The sequence below is a fragment of the Anastrepha ludens genome, chromosome 4, assembly GCF_028408465.1.
Source record: "Anastrepha ludens isolate Willacy chromosome 4, idAnaLude1.1, whole genome shotgun sequence".
NCBI classification, from domain to species: Eukaryota; Metazoa; Arthropoda; class Insecta; order Diptera; family Tephritidae; genus Anastrepha; species Anastrepha ludens.
The window spans coordinates 33,753,170-33,776,349 of NC_071500.1; the positions used below are offsets into that span (position 1 = coordinate 33,753,170).

A 23,180-nucleotide genomic window follows, 5' to 3' on the forward strand; every position below is an offset into this window, starting at 1 on the left:
AATTTCAAACAAAATAAAACGTGTTCTTTTTGTTAGGCCCGGGACTTGTCAGCCCATATTTTATAAATGGGAGCTCCATACGGTGGAGAGAATACAGAAGGTGGCGACCTCCGTGAGATGCTATCCCGCTCTTAAAGAATTTGACAGAATCAGCTGGTTTGCTGAAGTAAAAACTGAATATTTGTTTTCGATTTATTGTTGTATTTTTGTGTTGCATATTTTTTATCAATTTCCATATAAATATTAATGAAGAAAAATTTTTAATACAATATAATGCATACATACATCTGTATGTGTATGTAATAATTTAATAATTTAATATAATAATAATTTAAACATATCGCATCAGATGCTGCCAGATTGTTATAACTCCAAAAATATGTATCGGCAGGTAATTATAATTACATACATATGTATTTAGATATATGTAAATATTTGTAATAAAAAAATGTAGATACAACTACAAATTACATGCTTACTTTTTTAGATTGCGTTTATATTGAAAGCTCGGTGGCAAAATGGTGACTTTGAAAACTTACAGCAACGAAATCAGCAGCAAAACATTTAAATAGGCAGAACTTTTGTTTCTTAAATAACTTTATTAATAATTAATTGATTACATGAGTAAATTATTTCAGCTGAGAAATGACAAAAATAATTGAAAACATTGAAATTTCAAAAAACTCTGCCCTATCGAAATTTTGAACCGCTTCACGCTATCATTTGGCAAAAACCCAGTTAGTGTAGGCTTAGCTTAACTTAACTTACGAAATTGACACCGATTACTAAGACGTCAATGTCTCGCTTCTGTACCTTTCGTTACATCTGTTTCAGCCAATTACCATGATAATTTTTCACCCTAGGTGGAAAGGCCTGCGCGTCGAGCTTGGTGTCAAAAAGCGTAGAGAAATCAACGGGGTAGGCGCACGAAATCAGCGAAATCGAGTGTTTTTTTCTGACATTTCGTTTTCATCGAATTCACATTTTCGTATTTTTATTCAAGTGCACTTAGGGCCAGCGCTCGACGAATGAATGGCAAAAAAAAATTATCTATTTAAACGTCAAAAACACGCAAGGAAAGATTCTTTAGAAGAGAATGTGCCAAAACCCCAGGACGAAAAGTCATCGTGCAAATTGGCGTTTTAACAGTTCGCTTCCTTCAATGCCAGATATTTCAAAAGCAATTTATTCATACATTCAATCATTTATTTTTAAGACTTATAATACCGAAGATAATGCCAAGCGCGCTCTCAATTTAGGTAAGACCGAAACTCAAGAATCGAACATAGCAGCCTCTTGAATTTCTTAAGTTATAACTAACTGCTACATAACTCTCCATATAATAGGTTGGGCAAAATATTAAGTTAAGTTACGTAAATTAAGTCTACACTAACTGAGCTCTATCGATGGGTCCAAGAATGAAATAGTAATAAGTATCACTTTGCAATGGAGGAAATGGCAACTGTTTTCCGAACAGAAGTTTTTGCTATCCTAAAAGTAGCCGAATGGATATTCGAGAGAAGATGGAGCGGGAAACAGATTGAAGTTTTCTGTGACAATCAGGCTGCACTGAAGGTCTTGGAGAACGCGAAGCAAGCCTCAAAGATTGTTCAAGAATGTAAGAAGAAGCTTAATTCTGTCGCAAGACAAAAAAGGCTTGCACTTATATGGGTTCCAGGACACTCCGGTGTTCAAGGAAACGAAATTGCCGATGAATTGACCAACCGTGGATTAGCGGTTGCCCCACAAGGGCCAGAGCCAATAATCGGAATCAGTTCTGCAGGAATCATGAACTGGATCAGCGATTTTGTATGCAATTTACATAAATAGCGATGGTCCGGTCTAGAACGCTGCAGAACTGCAAAGTGTTTTGTGACAAGTCCGAACAGAAAACTATCAAACTTTCTACTAAAACTTGGAAGGAAAGACGTTCGGTTGATGGTCGGCGTTATTACAGTACACAACCCATGGGGTCAGCATATGATCACCATTAGAATCATTGAGGACCCAATGTACCTGTCGTGCTTGGAGGAGGCGGATAGCACTGAGCACTTTCTCTGTGAGTGTCCTGCCTTTGCTAGAGCACGGCTACCAGTTTTGGGTTCCGATATCGTGGAAGGAGGATATCTACAGATTTGCCAAAGAATCTGGAAAATTCTCACGGGACTAACTACCTCAGTCTCTGTCTCTATTCTTTCCTAGCTCTTTCTCTGATACTTTTCTCCTTTCTCCGTTGACAATCTACCCTCTTTGCAGAACTCTAAATTCAATGAGCTTTTTAGCCTGCGTATTTTAGGAGCCACAAAATCTCCTGGTGCTCCTTGGCTCGACCTTATCAAATTTCAACTGAGCTCTAACTTTCATACATCTCTGTCAAGTTTTTCAAGCGAACGCCATACGTTCGTTAAACATCGAGGTTTTTGGATTGACGAAATAAATTGCATATTGAGGGATTGCGTTCAGCTCGTGATAAAACCTTCAAACTCAGTATTTATTAAATCCGTATTTCCTTAATAATTGAACAGGAAATTTCAAAAGGTTTGAAATTGAAAATAAATGACTTCAAATGGATTTTGTCATTTGTTATCATTATCGACACTGATTGCTGAAGATATTCGCATTTTACGTTCAATATGATCGAAAACGACGGATAAGATTTAAATTTTTTTTTCTAATATTTTGGGATCCCGTTCATACTCCAACAATGTTTTGCCCCACTCGTTCAATAACTATCACAATCCAGTATTGTGGTCTAAATATCGTGGCATTTATTGAACGTATATGTGTAGATAGGCTAATCACCTACCCTGCCAGAAATCAAATAGATTAACGAAACCAACGCAAGATAAGTCTTGTCGAGGCGCTATGCTACCGGGAGGAGTGAACAAGGAAACAAAATAGGGTTCGCCTTAAAGCTGTCGATCAAAGCCGGCCTACAATGAGCCACCAACTGAAAGCTTAAAATTACGCTCTTTCAAGTATTTTATTTTGATTTCTTACAGTCTTGCAGCAAGCGAACGATATGTGTGCATGTAATTTATATTTACTTAAATAATAATATAAATATTTTGCATGATTTAATTACTAACAATTTCAAAGTTTATAAAGTTTTTATTGGCCATATTGAAAGCTTTATGCATATTTGCATAAATGGCCACATCGATAATATTTGTATTGCTGAAATAATCAAGTGCCACAACGTTTGCGGTCAAACTCCAAGGGCCCTTAAGCCAGCTACTAACTTTCGGATTCAAAATGGCAGCACGTTCTTTGGCTTTCTCCAGCTTATTGTTGTTCTAGAATTGGTGAAAAAGCATGTATTTATTCAATTAATAGTCTAAAAAATACTGTATTTCTTACAGGCTATGAAAACAGATTAATGCGAAATAATTTAGTAAAATTAAACTTATAATTAATTACTTTCAATTGTAATGAGTGAAAGAAAAATATAACATTTCTAATAACTTAAAGAGAAAGATTAGGTATTAGATAATATCTACTAAGAATTTAATTCAACAACTCATTTAATACCAATTTGAAGTGGTTCCTTGTTGAAGTAAGCAGTATGATTTGAAAGCGAATTAAATTCTCCCAGAGTTCTAGAAATCGGAAATATTTCCTAAGACCTCCATATTGTTAATTTAAAAAAAAAAAGCTTCGATCAGGCACAAGATTATCTATTAATAAAACTAATTTCTTTTGCCTGATTGGTTTTAGATGAATCTTCAAGGACTTGTGATGATCACCGTAAGGGACTTCTGGAGAAACGGGCTCTACACAAATGGCGATAACTGTTACTATGATTATTATTATTTTGAAATTTTGTTAAAGTCAAGTCGAAACACGATATATTAATGCTATGTCCTTATTTTTGTAAAATAAAGCAATTGACTAGCAAAAAAAAATTATTGAAAATCATCATTATTTCGGGCCACTGACTACCCCTAACCCCTTACCCCAAGCAACGATGTTATCTACATCAGGTTGAAGACTTAAAGAGTCCACTGTACTTGCGATCCCCGAGTATATCTTTAAATCATCGGCATACAAGAGAAAATTTGCGTTATTAACACAACTAGAAATGCCATTAAAAAAAATTATAAAAAGTAGGGGAGCCAGTATACTTCCCTGGGGTACACCAGAGGACGCCATAAAAGAAATAGATGACGCTCCATTAACATTAACAACACATTTCCGAGAGGAGAGATAGGATTGAATCCATTTTAAAAGAGTGGAATGAAATCCTATAGCACTCAATTTGGAAATTAAAACCTTGTGATTAACCTTATCAAATGCTTTTGAAAAGTCGGTGTAAACAGTATCATTTTACTGCCACTTTTGAATGCTGGATTAAGGGTTGTTACTTTCCAGGCGTCTATGAACTCTACTCGTTCAAGGGATTTGTTAAACATTAATAAAAGTGGAAAGGCGATTGCAGAGCAGTTTTTTGAAAGTTTCGAAGATAGCCCATCTACATCAGATTTTTTTGATGTTTTGAGTTGCCGAATTCCATCTTCAACATCGCACGAACCAATATTGATTGAGGAATTCACGTTCGAGTGACACTCATGAGTAACATCAAATAGGAATTTTGCCACTCTCTTTCCATCTAAGGAAAGAATTGAATAAGGGATTCTCTCTAAACAACAAACAGTCTATACAGATGGCAGTAAAATGGACTGTGGTGTTGGAGCTGGCATATATTCTCACAGACTTAAAATTGAGAAATCTGTGCGTCTCCCTAATACCAGCAGTGTCTTCCAGGCTGAAGTACTGGCAATTGGGGAAGCCTGTAGGCTACTAATCGCATATTTCTCTTTTAAGGGCAATATCGCTATTCTTTCGGATAGCCAAGCTGCAATCCAGGCATTGGAGTGGGCTAGAACAACCTCTAAAGTGGCGGAACAAAGTAGGAATAACCTCACCACCTTGAGTGAAAACCATAAAGTTATCTTAATCTGGGTCCAAGGACATCGGAACATTAAAGCTAACGAAAAAGCAGGTGAACTGTCAAGAGGGCGATCTGCCAAGAATAACGCTCTTGCAGAATCGCTATTCACACTACTGGGTGAAGTCAATAATACAATTTCTCCGAAATACCTCCGGATCGCGGATTGTAGACGCAAATACCAGACGAAATGCAAAATTATCAGAACGTTATGGCCCACATACAACCTCAAGCAATTGCCGACATTAATAAGCATGCAACGACGGGACACCTGGATACTAACGGCAGTCATAACTGGCTTTTGGTCTATCGGAGAACAAGCAGATCCCTCCCAACACATACTGCCACAGTTGTGGGCAACAGAAGAAAAAGGAAACAATCTTTCATTTCTTCTGAATTCCCTGCCCTATGGAAGGGTAGAATGTCAACCCTGGGCGAACCGCTGCTTGAGAGTTTCGAACCACTGCCTGGCTCGACATCTCAGGTTCCTGAACCACACAGGCTGGACGTAGTCACGCTGTAATTAACTGTTAAACAAGTTGGTAATCAAGTTGGATGTGGCAACAAAATGGTGCGGAAGCGCTAGTTGGATTCTGGAAGAATCACCACTTTAACCAACCAACCAAGACACTCCTGAATTAAATTAGAGTCTACTTGAAAATATGAATAAAAAATTCTGCAAAAAGATTAGCTGCATCTTTAGAAGAATATGCTTGAGTTTTATTATAGTAGACAAGAGAAGGAATATTTTAGGAATATTTTATTTAACATAACGCCAGAAGGTACTAGGATTTAATTTTATGTCCGTTTCGACTTTATGAATATAATTTCGCTTTAAATTTCAAAGTTTTAAGTTCTCTTGAAAAATGTAAATATTTATCTTTATCTTGCGTATTTCTCTTACAAAAACAAAAAAAAAAAAAAAAAAAATTGCGTATACCTATCTGTGGAATTTTTGAGGGTTTTTGTTGTCAAGCACTCAATCGCTGTATTTTAATGAAATATTCTATCAATTTATGATTTATTATATAGTCACAGCTTCATTGGCGTATTTTAATAAATACTTTTGTATAAAAAAATAGGATATTGACCTATGAGCAGAGCTCGGAAGCAATCATTTTGCGAATGCGAACTTATCAGTTTGCTCATTCATTATTTTATCAGGAGCGTGAAACACAAGCAATTTTAGCATCAATTTAAGATAAGATGGAAAATTAAAATTACACAGGCAGAGATAAGTAAACATTTCATTTTTAAACAAAATATATTTCCCTCAATGCAATTTTCCAGGAAAAGTCAATTTGCTTATGTTCTAATCGATTTCTAGATAACTGAAAGACAAATTAAATATGAAGAAAATGCTGAGTTGTGTACAGTTATATTAAATAAATAAAATATGTATATATTTATGATAAAGTGCTATGCTATGTCATTTATTTCACGTTATATGTACAAACATGTAACGGGTGTTTCTTAAGAGCTTGTGAACTTAAAATGATATTACAGAACAGACATTTTTTTTTGTTTTTTTTTTTTGAAAATGGTATTCGGCATACTCCCGCCGCGGCAAAGAGTTACATGGTCCATTCGGTGAGTCCAATTTTTTACTACTTTTTCCAATAAGTCTGGCCGTGTGGCGTCAATGCTGGCTTGCTCGATTGCAATAAATCGATTGTTAAGCACGCTGTGGGGCAAGTTGGACCATCTTGTTGAAACCAAATGTTAGCGTTGTTTAGTTGATTAGTTTTTGGGAACAAAAATTCAGTCAGTAAGGCTCGGTAGCACTCGCCATTCGCCGTAAAGACAGCTTCTTCCGCATTTCGAAAGAAATTAGGAGCGACGATAACACCAGTGCTCTATGAAATTCGCGAGCAGATTTATTTGTTTTATTTTTTTCCGAAGTAAATTTCCACAATTTGGAAGCGTTGTTGTGGCGTTAAAGGACTCATGATGACCTGCGAATCTTTCCGGAACAGAAATGTCAATACAGCTGTCAAACCACGGTTATCGGAACAGTTCTCATGCAGCTAAAAAAGCACCCTATATATTAAGATAAGCAGACACATTCGAATGGAAAATCCCGAAAAAAAAGACTCGGTAGTCTAGCGTAAGTGCACTAGCCTGCCATCCCAGAGGTTGTGGGTTCGAATCCCACGTAAAGGACGGCCCTCGTACTTTTCCAAGCTTACCTACTTTCCTAGTTTCTAAAAAAAAAAAAAAATTCATTCCTCAACCTCACAAACCTTATCCTTCTAATTCTTTCTCCCGCACAAAAGTCAGCGCATTACTTGCATTCTGGCTGTTAAAACAAGCAACACACAAAAAGAAGAAGACACAGTTACACATTACATAAGTGGCGCCAGCAAGAGGAAACAGGCAATCGCGGTAATAGCGCAGACACACCAAATTTAGCGAAGTCCTTAACCATCTGTGCCACTATTTAGGACTGGGAGCAGCAGGCTAATCACCTACCCTGTCAGAAATCAAATAGATTAACGAAACCAACGCAAGACTAAGTCTTCTCGAGGCCTTATGCTGCCGAGTGGAGAGAAACAAAGAAAAAAAAACTAAATAAATTCGTGTTGGTTGTATTATAAACATCCAAGGATACAAAAGCCGTGAAAAATTTTCATGGCACCCTTGGGCCTTTTGTTTTGTACTTAATGCGTGCAGTCTTCCGGCTAATCTTTTTTACTCAACCTATAAAAATAACATCAAACACAAATACATACATACATACGTTTCTGCATACTTTACACTAAATTAAGAATGCAGTAACACGTTTTCGGTGAATGATTGTTGTTGTGATTGTATAATAAGAAACCAAGTGGGAAAATAGAGGCGTCTCTCTGCTGCTATAAAATATTTTCAAATATTCTCTACAACAAGCTCAATGAATATGCTCAAAAAATTTATCGGCGACTACCAATGCGGCCTCAAGGTGGAGCGATCAACAATTGTCCAATGTTTGAAAAATACAAAATTACGTTATGTTGCCTTTTTATAGACTTCAAAGAAGCGTTTGATAAGCTTGGTCGAAAACATATTGAACATCATTCAAATATGTTAGGCATACCTTTTAAATTTGTACGCCTGATTGCCATAACTTTATCAAATACTTGGGGAAAAGTAAGAATCCAAGGTAATATCACCGACCGTTTTGAAGTGATGACAGGTGTGCAACAGGGAGATACGCTTTCATCCCTACTTTTCAATCTGGTACTACACGCCGTTATAGCCGATATAGATCTCAGAGGCACAATTTTTGGCAGATCTACACAAATTTGTGCCTATACGGATGACATCGCAATTATAGCCAGAAACACACAGGTTCTGCAAGAAATATGTATGTGTATAGAATCATCTGCTAGGATGGTACGACTTATCATAAACGAAGAAAAAACTATGTATATGGAAAGCGCAGGGCGCATCGCAACAAATACGAGTAACTTACAAATCGGCAGCTTTAGCTTTGAAATGGTCAATAAATTTGAATATCTTTGAGTTATGCTGAGTGCACAGAGAGCTACATCTATTGCCATACAAGAAAGAATACAGGCTTCAAATAAGTCTTACTAGCGCATACAAAGCATACATGAAGTCGAGATTACTTTCTAGAAACCAGAAACTACGAATTCACAAAAATGCCCGCATACGGGTGCGAAGTGTGGGTTCTGAACTCTAATGAAACCGACCAGTTAAAATTTTTGAAAGGAAGATTCTAAGAAAAATTTGAAAACTCTACCTAGCGCATTCGGTACAACGACGAGTTAGACACTTTTATCAGGGGTGCAAATGTAATCAGGTACATCAAAGCGCAAAGATTCTATGGTATGATCACATTTTACGAATGAGAAACGATAGAAATCTAAAAAAGATTTTCGAAACACCTCAAAAGGCGACTGAAGAAGAAAGAACATTGAAGGGAAAAACTGATGACCGAGTGATTTGGAGGCGAATTGTAACGGAAGCAATGGTACACCCCGAACTGTGATGCTATGATGATGATGATGATTGTTTTTGTATCAGTAATTTTAAATTATTTTAAAGATAGAGAAAAACAATTAAAAAAGGAAGCTCATCAAATTGATTTTGTATAAGTAAATATGTATTGATGCAAGTTAAGGATGATAGATTTACAAGCTTTGGTCAATAACTATGGTGAAAAAGAAAATTGTGTGGGGAACTTGGGCTGGCACGTCACAGGGGATTAGGTGCCCGAATTCTGCATAATTATTTCACACAAGGCGAATTGGCTACTGAAGGTGACTTTCCCAAAGCTGTTACTCTATTTTTTGAAATTTTGACAAGTCTGACATCCGGCTCCTTCCAATGCCAAACAAATGAACATAAGAAAAGGAAGAGAACTTGCGTGTTTGTGAGAACGGCTTGGTGGCAATATTGTGATTTGTGAAATTTAAACTCAACAAAATTGTAAAAATTGTAAAGTACCTCAAAATGCGGGTTTTTGGCGTTTTTATGCGGAAGATGCCCTGGCAAGAAAGTGAAGAAAGTGTGTGCGCGTGTGTATAATTTCTTGATAATTTCTTGTGCTTGGCAGTTTATATTAGTTTTGTTAACTATACTACTAACGCTACAAACAAGTTTTTCCCCTTCCTTTTGCTTGCATACTCTCGGAGCCTGACGTCACAGCGAATTCGGAAGGTACCACGACAAACTTGTGTCATTTATTCGTATGTTCACTTTCCTTTCACGAAATTGTACCAGTATAGCGTCACACCTCTCTGAAGAGCGCAATCTTGTTCTCTATCATTCTCGGCCATCGTTGCTAAGAGGGTGTTTCGGAGCCCATTGAACTATTTTGAAGAGTTCATACGAGGAGTTCATTATGTGGTTTTGGTTGACAAAATTTACTTTAACTGGTAGCCCTCTTCTATTCGGCACTTCTCTGCCCGACTAACTTGTCGAAAAATTTGCATGTGAAAGCAACAAAAAAGTTATCAAATAAGATTCCCCGCCAGCGAGTGTAGGTGTAGGCCTCTTTTATTCGCCATTCGACTAACTTGGTTAAAAAATTTGCAGTAAAAATTTTGAGTAAGATTGGCCGCTAGCGCTGTAGTTATACCTCATAAAACTGGTATAACTCACTATTTCACAAACAAATGCAATTTTAGGCAGCTCTATTCCAGCGTTGCCAAGATATGTTCATTTATGTTATACCATTTTCTTCATCTATTCGCCACTTGCTAACGCTTGACAAAAAGGAGAGGCACCCTTTACGCATCCATCCCTGGCAAAAATATAACAAATCAGACATTGGAAATTGACCCAAATGAATGTTCAGTGCATTTTAAAAGAAGAACTGGAGGCCATTTCTGAACACTTTTCCATGGGATTGTAGGGTATGAATTAAAGTTTAATAATACAAGGTGAAGTCCAAAATAAACAATACTGGGCTAAAATAGAAACGACAGGAGATTTGTTCTAATAACTTCGAGTTTATTTATTCAAAATAGTCCACTCTGGCCTCGATACACTGTTTTGCACGATCTAAAAGCTTTTCGAAAGAGTGTTTCAGTTCATTGACAGGATTGTCCTTCAGGATGCCGGTACAAGCCTTTCGGATGGCCTCTACGGCCGCAAAACGTTTTCCTTTCATGGAAAATGCTATTTTTCGAATAGGTGAAAGTCACAAGGACCCATATCAGGCGAATACGGTTAATGATTGATGGTCAAAATGGGATTTCTAGTCAAAAAATCAGTCAATCGATGAGATGGTGCATTTTCATGCAATAGGCGGCAGCTTCCTCCTTCGCGGTATTCAGGGCGAATTCGACATATGTGATGCAACAAACGCTTCAAAATGCCAAAATAGAAAATTGCATTGACGGTTTCCCCCGTTTTCACGAACTCCTTATGGACAATTCCCTTGGAATCGTAAAAACAAATGGGCATCGACTTGATTTTTAATTTCCCAAATGCGATTTTTTGCTCCTCAGTTAACTTGTGCGGAATGAAGCGTGTACAGAACTTTCGTAAGCCCAAATGATTAGTTAAAATTCGATAAATCGATGTTTTGGAGATATTCAGCTCCGATTCCATGAATTTCAACTATGTTTTTGGTTCATTTTTTATAAATTTACGAACCATTTCGATGGAGTTTTCGGTGATTACTGATTTTGGGCGGCCCATATGTTCCTTGTCATTTCTATCCTCACAACCCTCTCTGAAACGTGTAGACCACCTATGAACTCTGACACGAGAAAAATCATCGCCATAAACTTTTTTCATCAATTCAAATGTTTCGGTTAACGTTTTACCGATTTTAAAACAAAATTTGATATTAGCTCTTTGTTCGAAACTAATTTTTGTACCGATGCCACAAACGTACTGACACTTTAGACGCAATAACTTCGCTTCCACTAAACCGAATGTCACCAAGCTTTCACTACTACTCAGCTTGGGATGAAACTTCTAACGCACTGACTCATTAAAAAGATGGCGCCATCAAAAACATTTTAATGACGCCAGTCTTGTTTATTTTGGACTTCGCCTTGTATATTAAAAACTATTCAAAAATCGAAGTAAGGAATAAGTGCATAAAAGATGGCGTACATTTTTCTGGCGATCGTATTCTGAACGTGGTCGATGTTGAAATTTATCTCGTACTCTTTAACGAGAGATTTCAAAAAATTATACGAAACCTTTTCCTAAAAGCTAAAAGTTTACAAATATTGCTTTGTTAAAAGTCCACAGATATTCAATACATATACGAGTATTTTATTGCTATTTACCAGTGATTGTTCCATGCTGCGTGTGGCTTGAAACACCCAACCTTCATTTTGCACTGGTGATGTGTCCTTTTTGCTGAACAACAAACGCATATAGTCCAGCACTTGTGAGGTATTCATAAAAGCAGTTGAGAAACGTTTCCAATTGGGGCATAACATTTTCGATTCTATACGAAGGGATATTTTAAAAATTAGTTATTGATGCACTGTTATATATAAAGGTTTATATATTTTGGAATGTATTTACCACTTTCAGGATATGGTAACTCCTGTACTGGATATAGAATTATTATATATTTATTATTCTTTCTAATCTCGTCGATGGTAAGCTCAAAGCATTGTTTTGATCCCTCAGTGGTGCTGGTGTTTCTTATGTAGACAACATCACCGATTTCTTCGTGCAACAAATGCAGTAGATTACTATGACGCTCGGGATGCTTGTAAAAGCCTGTAAAAAAGAGTGAAACTTTTTTCAAATATCGTAACAGTACGTACAATGTAATTTGAACGGATGATATCTTAGAAAAAAAATACGGGTTTCTGATGCATAGAATTGTATTTAGAAGGTGAAGAGTTTTGAGAAATGGTTGGGACGTTAAAAAAATTGTAATAGCGTCATGATGGTATAATTTCAAATATAGACAAGCCGGAATATATCAAAAAACCTGAGCTCAGACTCGGATTCAATAGGTCCGAGGCTGTAGGAAAAGTGAATTGAAGTTCTTGGTTCAAAATTTGTACCAGCCCTTATAATGTATTAAGATTATGAGTGAGTTCACGCAGGACCGCGTTCATTTAGGGCCCATTTTTTTGGTTCAACTCGTACCTCGGTTTGAGAAAGGCATCGAGTTGCTCGGCTTCTATGGCATATGATATTCTAATGCAAATATATGGGCTTCTACGGATTTTTTAAATTTTATTTTAATAAAGAGGATAAAAATACCTACTTATTTTAATGTTACGAATAGTAATTAAACACAAAAAAAATATTTTCCTTAGTTAAATGGGCTGGTGCATGATTACCATTTGGAAGTGCACAGATTCGAGTCTCCGGGCATGAAACACCAAATGATAGGTAAAGATTTTTCTAATAGTGCTTGCTCCTCGGTAGGCAATGACAAACCTCAGAGTGTATTCATGTCATGAAAAAACTACTCATAAAAAACCATCTGCCGTTCGGAAATGGCGTAAAACTGTAGGCCCCTCCATTTGTGGAATAAAATGAAATATCAAAGACAAAACACATCGACAACACGACACGTCTAGACTCTAAGGACATGGGATTTATTAATAAGATTAGTAGCCTACAAGCTTCCGATGAAGCGACGCTGGAGTGCTTGAGAGAAAGATTCTGTGGAAGATTTTTGGACCCTTGTACATTGGCAACGGCGAATATCGCAGGCGATGGAACGTTGAGCTGTATGAGCTTTACGACGATATAGACATAGCGCAGCGAATAAAGATCCAGCGGCTACGTTGGCTGGGTCATGTCGTCCGTTCCGGCTCTGATAGTATTCGATGCGGTATCAACTGGTGGTAGTAGAGGAAGAGGAAGGCCTCCTCTGCGTTGGAAAGATCAGGTGGAGAAGGACTTGGCTTCACTTGGTGTGTCCAAGAAAGAAACGATTGACACGCTTTGTTAAACTCGGCCAAAATCGCGTAAGCGGTTATCGCGCCAATAAAGAAGAAGAAGCCTACAAGCTTCCCCAATTGCCAGCACGTCCGCCTGGAAGACACTGCTGGTATTAGGGACTCCGAACATACTCTAATCTATTAATATACATAGACTGCACGAAACATCCGAACGAATACCGTGTATTCTAACCTGTACCGAACTAAGGAAGAGTACAGCAATTTGAGAGTTCAGGAATCAATAAATGGAGAACTATTTCGATGAATAAAGGCTAACATTGTGAACGATTTAGAAAGAATACAGGTTATTTGCGTGGTGAAGTTGAGCTAGGTGTCAAAATAAACACTTTTTATTTCATTAAAACTATAAGTATGAGGGGAGTTCAATAAGTACCCGTGTTAGGAATGGAGACAACATTTTTTTCAAATTTTTTGTTTGTTTTTTCAACATAGTCCCCTTTTAGAAAGATACACTTCTCCCAACTTCAAAAACTAGGATTTGAACTAAATTTTTTGTTTCCGCGGGCCGGAATGGCTCGTTAGGGAACAAGAAAAAGTCGCAGGGAGCCAGATCGGGTGAAAGCGGTGGGTGCGGTAGCAATTCATGCAGTTTGGCGGCGACAACTCCGGATGAATGTGCTGGTGCGTTATCATGCCGAAACAACATCTTCTTTTTCGCCAAATGCGGCCGTGCCTTTTTCAATTTTTTGTGAAAGCGGTCCAATAACACACTGTAGTATTTCCCAGTGATCGTTCTGCCCTTTTCTAAAAAATCCATGAGAGTGATGCCGTTCGCATCCCAAAAAGTCGATCGATGGGACTACCTTCGCTTTCTTTTGAGCAAATTCACTTGGAGGAATCCATTGTTTTGATTGTTGATTAGTTTCTAGGGTGTAATGATGAATCCAGGTTTCATCAACGGTCACAACTCGATGCAACATTTTTTTCGTATCCCGCTTAAATTGCTCCACACACTGCTTCGAAGTTAAGAGGCGCATCCGCTTTTTGTTGGTTATGAGGAACATCGCCAACTCATCATGTAAAATATAATTGCCGTTCCGGGCGACACACCTATGGCCTTTGCTACTTCACGCACTTTCGTTCGTTGATTAGCGACAATCACTTTCGTTTAAATTTGTTGAACCAATACCTAAATGTAGCTATATATGGCGAAGTGTTCCCTCTATGCATAGACAGCATCCAAGTTTGTCTTTATCTCTTCGCATGTTTTCCCATCCAGAAACAAAGAGCGAATTACCGAACGATACTGCTCTTTTTCCATCTTAGCCAAATCCAAACTAACCTATCAATCAATGTGAAATTTGTGTTGCCGTCGGTTGATAGGTGGCAGCACTCGATGCTAACACCAACTTCCCTTAGGAACGGGTACTTATTGAACCGCCCTCGTATACATGTAAATTCTTCAACTCACGCGGGAGAGATTTTCAGATAATCCGCCTATACCTGTAGAAGAAAATTACACATGAAGGAAATATCGTTAAGGAACAGGACCATATCCATGTTCATTAGGAAATAACAAATGTTTAACGGCAAAGTATATTTTGTTTTTGACTATACACTCAAATAATTTTTATTATTATTATTTATTAATATAGATATATCAAAATGCTTATATCTAAATATAGAGGAGTACTAGCTGCCAGGGCTTACGACTCTTTCTTTAAGTATTTAATACCTGTGTTGATTTAGTTCTAATTATGGAGTTTAAATTATCTTTATTGACTTACATTGGTTTAGAAAGTTATATATTTTATGAATGTTTTCAGAAGAAGTTTTTTCAAGAAGTGCGGAGGGTTTAATGTCGCCAAATATTTTGATCCTGTGACTTCGGAGATTGGGGCATTCATCTAGTAAGTGGTCGACCGTGGAAAGTGATCCACACCAAGGACTCAAATAATTTAGAAAGTGTGGTTAGCTTGGAAATCGGCCTATAATTCGCAATATTATTTGTATTGCGTCGTTTAAGGATAGGCATAAAATAAAAGTAATAGGCGTAATAATATAAAGGATAATAACTTTCATAATATTTATTTCTGCTTATACCTTGAGCTCACCTATTGGAAAGCAGCTGAAGTCCAATATAACTACCTCATGGGAGAGTTTAACAAACCGCCGTACATCTTTCAAAACATTTCTTAACGGTTGAACGAATTTGTTTTCGTTGACAATGTAAAAATTGTCACCAATACTTGTATCGTAGACGTCCACGATTTTGTCAAAGCTGAAAAAGAAATTAGAAGTAAGGCACATTAAACAGGAAGTAACAGCAGAACAAAAACAACCAGAGCAATAATTTTGTTTTTGCTTTTGATCACTAAACTCGATTAAAAAAAATTGACATTTTAGGGTAATTAAAAAAAAAAATCCACAATTAAAGACCAAATAATAAAAAAAAAATCAGAATTGCAACCCTGCAGCGACTACCTGTTCAATGTGCCTTGATTAGAATATTATTTATGTATTGCACGTGGTTTCATAAAAAACTTGAATATTCATATAGCAAAAATTCATTACTTTCAAAGCTAAAATTCTCCTTCTTCTTATTTTCCGCTATTGCTGAAGCAGCAACTTCTTCTCCTTTTCTCTTTTACGGAACAGCGGATGAAATTATTGCGTTGATCAGCGGTTCGTGTACAAACAATTTGGGTTTGGTTTCTCAGAAAATGTTATATTAAGCACCTGGGTCATCTGCAACTCCACACCATGTCAGGCTCTAGCCGTCTTTGGGCGTTGAAAGACAGCTGCCACGGAATTTTCATAGGGGCTGTTTCCACGAATAGGTTCAAGTGGATTCTAAGGACCCCTGTTATCAGTGTTACTAGAATTAAGCCTACGGTAAGGTTTCCATACTGTTTTGGATCATAGTGTAACGATATAAACTCGCATTCGTTTTCAGTACGCAGACTTGGCACTTATACAGTAATTTTTATTTTTTTTCATTCTGCTTGAGTCTTTCAACTGGCTGGAATACTTTACTATTTTATTAGCATGGCTCGGGCTCTGGGGTCTACGTGGAATCCAGCGGGACAAAACTGCTCTTTGCTCTTGGAATGCATGCATCTGTGTTTCAAGCGGAGGTGTATGCTGTCCAAGAAGTGATGAGCTTTGTTGTGGAAAACCGATGGAGAGGAAGACTTATATGTGTCTGCAGCGACAGCCAGGCTTCATGGCTTTAGACAGCCCCCAACCACATCAGAGGTAGTCGAGTCCTGTAAATCCATGTCAATAGACATAATAGCCTGATACTAACATGTGTCCCGGGACACGTGGGTATCGTGGGTAACGAGACCTCTGACTCCTTAGCTAAAATGGGCTCTGAGGCCAACTTCTTTGGCCCAAAGCCCGTTTTGCCACTCCCTTCTGCGGCCATCACAGCTACTGTTAGCAAATGGGTAACTACCACCCACAAGCGAGCTTGGCAGGCTGAGAGAGGCTGCAGATGGACTAAACTGATGTTACCTGTCCTGTCCGATCGACTGTCGTAAGCAGAAGGGAGTGCCGACGGCTGGTTGGACTGATGACGGGCCGCTTTCTGTGGCCGAAGCACAAGGAGGGCATCTCAGACAGTGTAGTCTGCCTAGCGTGTGAAGAGGAGGACGAGACGGCGGAACACTTCCTGCGCGTCTGCCTTCGCTCGAATCAGGTTTGAGGTCTTTGGCACTGATGTGTTAAGAAACGACCAGAAACGACTCCTTTGCACCACAAGATCTACTCAAATTTCTCCGGAGATCGGGTAGATTTAAAGAAAATTTAAAGGGAGTTCAAGTGTAGTACAATGGACTTAATTAATGACTAGGTGCTGCACTTGCTAGTTGTCCCGACAAAAAAAATATATATATATACATATTGGGTAGTCGAAAAAGTCTTTTCGTTTATCTAATCAAACTTCAACTCATTTTTTTTATATTTATAATGAACTTTATTAAACCAAATATGTACCATTTTGATTGACCACCTTTTGCCATTTTTCTTCTAGAGACATTATTCCATCAGTGTAAAACTTTTGTGGTTTCTCGGGGAAAAACTGCGACAAGTAATTTTCACAGGCTTCTCTTGAATCCAACTTTACTCCATTAAGGGAGTTCTGCATTGGCTGAAACAAATGGTTGTCCGATGGTGCAAAGTCAGGGCTATATGGTGGATGCATCAAAACTTCCCAGCCAAGCTCTCCTAGTTTTTGCCGAGTCATCAAAGATGTGTGTGGCCTAGCGTTGTCCTGATGGAAGACGACGCCCTTTCTGCTGATCAGTTCTGGCCGTTTTTTTTCGATTGCTTGCTTCAATCTTATCAGTTGTTGACAGTAAAGTCTAAAATCAATCGTTCGAGCAGGCTGGAGCAGCTCATAGTGGATGATTCCTTTCCAATCCCACCAAATACACAGCATAACCTTTCGAGGCGTCAATCCTGGCTTTGCGACCATTTGTTGAGCTTCACCACCCTTGCACCATGATCTTTTTCGCACATTATTGTCGTATTTGATCCACTTTTCGACTCCTGTTACCATTCGCTTCAGAAATGGTTCGATTTCATTTCGTTTTCACAGAACAAAAATTTTTCACAGACAATTCATGTGGTACCCAAACATCGAGCTTCTTTTTGTAACCAGCCTTTTTTTAAATGGTTCAAAACCGTTTGATGATGAATGTTTAGTGCCGATGTCATGGCAGCTTATGTGACGGTCTTGGTCAATCTTTTCCATAATTTCATCGAATTTTTCAACGATAGGTCGACTAGAGCGAGGTGCATCTTTCACATCGAAATTTCCATTGCTGAGCTACACGAACTGATACAGCATCGTCTCCGTAAACTTCATAAATTTCATTGGTGGCTTGCGTGGCATTCTTCCCTTTTTTATACAAAAATTTCAAAATATAGCGAATTTCTTCATTATTTTCACTCATTTTTTAACAGCTATAACTTTTTTTCAACTTCTCCGAATTTAATTTTGTTTTGGTTAAATGAAGCTTAAAATCTCACCTTTCTAACACCATATGATATGACACAATGTGATTGGTAGCACTGGAGATAGATGACTCCAACGACATCTATTGACAAAATACGAAGAGACTTTTTCGACTACCCAATATATTATATTATATATTATCACGCTATTCTTTAAACTGGCGGCTTGGATTGAACACCATACGCATTTTTCACTACACACAATCTATTCACAGAAAAAATTAAGTAGTCAATTGAACACAAGGTAAATTCGCCTAGTGCAGGCCATATTACTCACATCATATCGTTCGTCAGTCCGTCTAGTCCCTAAACTCGCAAGATTTATAATGAGTGCATTAAGCATCCACAGAGCATATCATCCCAGTCTTCTTTTGGCATCCCAAAAACCAGTTTTTCACTTTTGGACAAAAATATATTAAACTTCATCGTAAATTTCCTCCTTTATCGAGGACATCAATAAGCAAGACGAGACTACTTTTTATGTATTGAGGGTGTCTACTTTCTTTGGCTGCTGTCAGGTTCCTCCTTTTCCTTCTTTTCCTTATAATTGCAATCTGCTTTATCGACCAGAAATATTGAAAGAAATGCCAACATCGGAGACGCCTGCCTCCCTCATAGAAGTATTGGTCCTTGTTGGCGGAAAACTCTAGTAATCGATTTTCACAATCTTCTCTTGATACCAATTTCGTATCATGTAATGAGAGAAAAAGAGGTAATCACTAGGTGCTACATATGGACTATATGGCGGTTGCATTGAAACTTCCCAAGCAAGCTCCCGGAGTTTTTGGCGAGTCACTAGAGACGTGTGTAGCCTTGCGTTGTTCTGATGGAATGCAACACCTCTTCTGTAGACCAATTCTGACAGTTTCTGGTCAATCGCTAGTTTCAAACGGTCTAGTTGTTGACAATAGAGATCTGTATTTAGTGTTTGGCCATACGGAAGCATCTCATAATAAATGAATCCTTTCAAGTCCCTTGAAATGCATAGTAGAATCTTCCTGGTCATTAATCCTGGTTTGGCCTCCGTTTGTGCTGCTTCATCATGCTTTGAGCACGATCGTTTTCGCACAATATCGCCGTATGTGATTCATTTTTCATCCACAATCATCATTCGTTTAAGCCAATTCATTTCGTATGGCCAAGGGTTCGCAGATGGAGATTCGATCCATCGAGCCTTTTAGAGTGGCACTCAAATATCGCGCTTCTTTCTGAATCCAGCTTTGGGAAAATAGTTTAAAACTGTTTTATGATCGATATTTAGCTCCTCGGCGATGCTACGACCACTAACATGTTGGTCAACTTCGATTATTTCTGTGATTTTATCGACATTTTCTTTAACATCAAGAACTCCTGAACGGAATCGACGACACCAAAATTGCACTTAATTAGCTTTTACAGGCACCTTCATAAAAAAACAAACTGTACCGAATTTTTTCTTTGTTGACTTCCATTGTCCCACCACTGAATGGAACAAACAACAGCAAAATAATTTTTTTAGTGTGAAATCTCGCCTTGACAACGAACATAAACTTGAAATTGTTTGATCGATACTTTAAGATATCACTACAGCCATCTACCGAGAAAATTATGGATTTCTTTTTCTCCGAACTACGAATAATATTAAATTTCATTCACTAGGACTCCTTTAATTCTTTAAGAATAATCCAACGCATGTGTTTTGTAAAAGGCTTGCCTAAAGTGTGGGCTTTCGGATTCAGTAATAGATTTTACATAGGACTTGGATGGTCTGATTCTTGGGGTTTTTGGCTATACGCTGGGTTTGTTGGCTTGAATATAGTAGCGAAATTATTATGAGGTATCGATATATAAAATATTAAATACTTTTCTCGCTTTTAAGTTTCACTAACACTCACCCAATACTAAAATCCAAATAGCGTATGCCAAATACCAATTGCGACCAGACATCAAATTGCTGCGCAACTACATAATCTTTAACCAGCACTGATTTGGTTTTTGCTGAGTTGTTGATATAAGCGCCAGAGGCATGGGTACCTAAAATTTTAAATTTAAATTCCAACAAACTCATACTACTACATGCGTAGTATTTGATTTAATAAGCATACCTGGTATGAAAATGTCCTTCAATGGCATTTGTGCAATATGTTCCAGTTTCGACATCCAGTTCGGTTGTATTTTTAAGCATTCTACCGTCAGTAGTTCACTACCATTAAAACTGGCTACATAATATGGTAAGCATTTCCCTTTGGGATATTCGATGGGCACCGTATTAATATCATTGATATTCCAACCGAACGGAAATCGTAATTTACCAACATTCACATTGGTCAAGACCTTACCGGAAGAATTGTTTATATCAGTTATACGTGCCTCGGGATGTACATATGCCGTAGAGGGGTCTTCGTTGAAGATGCCAATCCACTCGGGATGATCATGGCATTCGGGGCCCCAATTTATTTCAAGGTTAGCATCCTGTAAGGTTTTACTTTCAAGCGAAATGGTCAGATAGATGGGGCAAGCTAAGAAAAATTTTAGGAAATTCAATTTTAAATTAGAAACATATTTGTAGAATTTTGTTTTACAACTATTCGCTTTAACTTACCACGCAACAGAAGCGGCAGATTATAGCAAATAATTAACAAAAAGCTTAGATACATAGCGTTTGTTGCGTTCGTAACGCTAAACTTGAACTTAATCCCTAATTGAATTTAATGCCACTCAATGCAAGCGACTAAAGTGTGGAACTCTTGTGTCGAAATGTAGCGAGTTGAGCTTAGTCAGATGCTCTTTAATATGTGAGTGTATAGGGTGATGCTCCTGTATTTAATTTTTTTGTTTTAAGTTATCTATGTTCTCAAAAGTAATCAACTTGGATACGCACTTTTATAGTATGAATTTAAAAATGGTAAAGAAAATGGTAAAGCGATTGCTCAGAACTTCCGTTAGAATTTTATTTAAACTTAATTTATTACTGGTCAGAATCTTTTGAAGCAACACATAAATAATTTAAATGGTTTGTCATAAAGTTAATGATTGTTGCATACTGCATTGCATTTTTGGTCAGATGTCTTTAAAAAAAATTTTTCCATTAACCAATACAGGCAGTGATTAACTATTCCTAATTTTAAATTGCTTTTAAAATTTACTCGTTATTTCAACTTCAAAACCAGCTGTTTTCAGGTCGAATTGAATACAGAAGGTGGCGTATTCCGAAGACAGTTAATTTATTTTTCGCGATTTTGACAAGTTTGACGTCAGGCTCCTATCAAATACAAAACAAATAAACGGAGGATAAATTAAATGTTTGTAAAAACTCTTGCGTTTGGTAGTTTCTATGTATTTTTTCGCCTACACTTGCTCTTCCTTTTGTTTGTATATTTTCGGAGCCTGACGTCACAGCGAATTCGAAAGGCGCAATTTATTATTCTCTCATTCCTAAGCTGCTCTTTGTTTATCTCCCCTAATTTTACTTTGACTCTATGTTAACCACTCATTGTAAGGGCGCATCAACTAACATTGAAATAAATGTAGAGTTTAGTTCATAACGATTGTGGCCATGAAATAGAATTAGGGTCATGTTTCGAATTTTCACTTACTTCGCTGAAAACATGCATAACTTCTGCATTTGCGTATGACGATGCGTCGAATTACCAAATTTCTTGCATTTTCAAAAAGATTCAAGCCAGCTGAGTCCTTATATGTGGTTCTCAACTTGAAGCCAATATTCTGATGGAAACAGATATTTCAAGCCATTTCATATTTTTAACTATCTATGAAAAATGTCTGTGAGTTGCATTTGTGTGTTTGGACGAGTGTTTGGCCATTTTGGGTGTTTGGCCGAGCTCCTCCTCCTATTTGTGACGTGCGTCCTGATGTTGTTCTACAAATGGCGGCACCTACAGCTTTAAGCCGACTCTGAACGGCAGATAGTTTTTTATGAGGTGCTTTTCCATGGCAGAAATACACTCGTGGGTTTATCATTGTCTACCGATGGGCGACCGGTATTAGAAAAATCTGTTTCTATAATTTGAGGTTCATACATCGAGATTCGAACGTACGCACTCCCGAATGGTAGTCACGCTCCAACTCATTCGGCTACGGCAGTACACCTGCGGATATAGCAGGTTTAAATATCACACAACTGGTGAATTTCATGAGTAACTTGAAGCGGTGATTACGAATGTAATTAGTCAACGTTGGTCGCCATCCTCCAATCCAAAGCACCTTATTTTTTCCCCCATGCTTGGTTCCTATTCCTCTGTTTTTCCTCTGATGACATCACAATAGACGAATGTCGATTCTTTGTCCATTTGATAGAACTCTTTCTGCTCTATAAAAATATGTTAATTGCGTTTTTCAGTTATTTATTTTTTATTAGTTTTGAGGTTTAGAAATGGAATGCCCTGGAGGCAAAAATCAACATTTTCAACACTTGCTCTTCTTTTCTCTTCATCGAGTTCAAAAAACTGCCGAAGCAGCCCGGGACATTTGCGGCGTGTATGGAGTATGTGTCATAGGTGAGTCTACAGCATGGAAATGGTTTGCAAAGTTCAAAAATGGTGTCTTTGATGTCGATGACATGTGCCGCAGCGGAATTCGATGAAGAACGTCTCAAATTACTTTTGAAGGAGACCGGTCGCCAAACCAGTCGTGAATTGCCGGAAAATTGTACTGCGACCATAAAACTATTCTCAATCCTTTTCACTCAATGGGATTTACCGAAAAACTGAGAGCCTGCGGGCCTGGGTGCCTCACGATCTCAACGAAAAAATATATGGAAAGTCACCTTCAAATTGCTTCTCAGCATTTCGCCCGCTATCGAGCAACAGTAAAACAGTGCTTGTTGTACCGAATTGTCACGGGAGACGAGAGAGACGGGAAATGGT

The 23,180-nt window shown here is 37.8% G+C and overlaps 1 protein-coding gene across 1 annotated transcript; it reads right to left on the reverse strand.

The window, feature by feature from the left end:
- Window positions 1-204: 204 nt before the first annotated feature.
- On the reverse strand, window positions 205-21,027 carry LOC128861561 (uncharacterized). The gene is made up of 7 exons (XM_054099792.1): window positions 20,897-21,027; window positions 20,400-20,813; window positions 20,190-20,328; window positions 15,408-15,574; window positions 11,948-12,148; window positions 11,704-11,867; window positions 205-3,296 (listed from the first exon to the last, which is right to left on the reverse strand). Exons 1-7 carry the CDS (start codon window positions 20,949-20,951, stop codon window positions 3,078-3,080), a joined length of 1,359 nt encoding a protein of 452 aa, XP_053955767.1. The 5' UTR covers window positions 20,952-21,027; the 3' UTR covers window positions 205-3,077.
- Window positions 21,028-23,180: the final 2,153 nt, after the last annotated feature.

Bases quoted from the DNA above. Each gene is read 5' to 3' on its own strand.
- LOC128861561 (XM_054099792.1), bottom strand. From the start codon at position 20,951: ATGTATCTAAGCTTTTTGTTAATTATTTGCTATAATCTGCCGCTTCTG. The intron at 12,149-15,407 runs GTGAGCTCAAGG...TCTTTTTTACAG, and splicing joins CTTCAGCTGCTTTCCAATAG to GCTTTTACAAGCATCCCGAG. The intron at 3,297-11,703 runs GTAAATAGCAAT...CACCAATTCTAG, and splicing joins GCAGCATGGAACAATCACTG to AACAACAATAAGCTGGAGAA.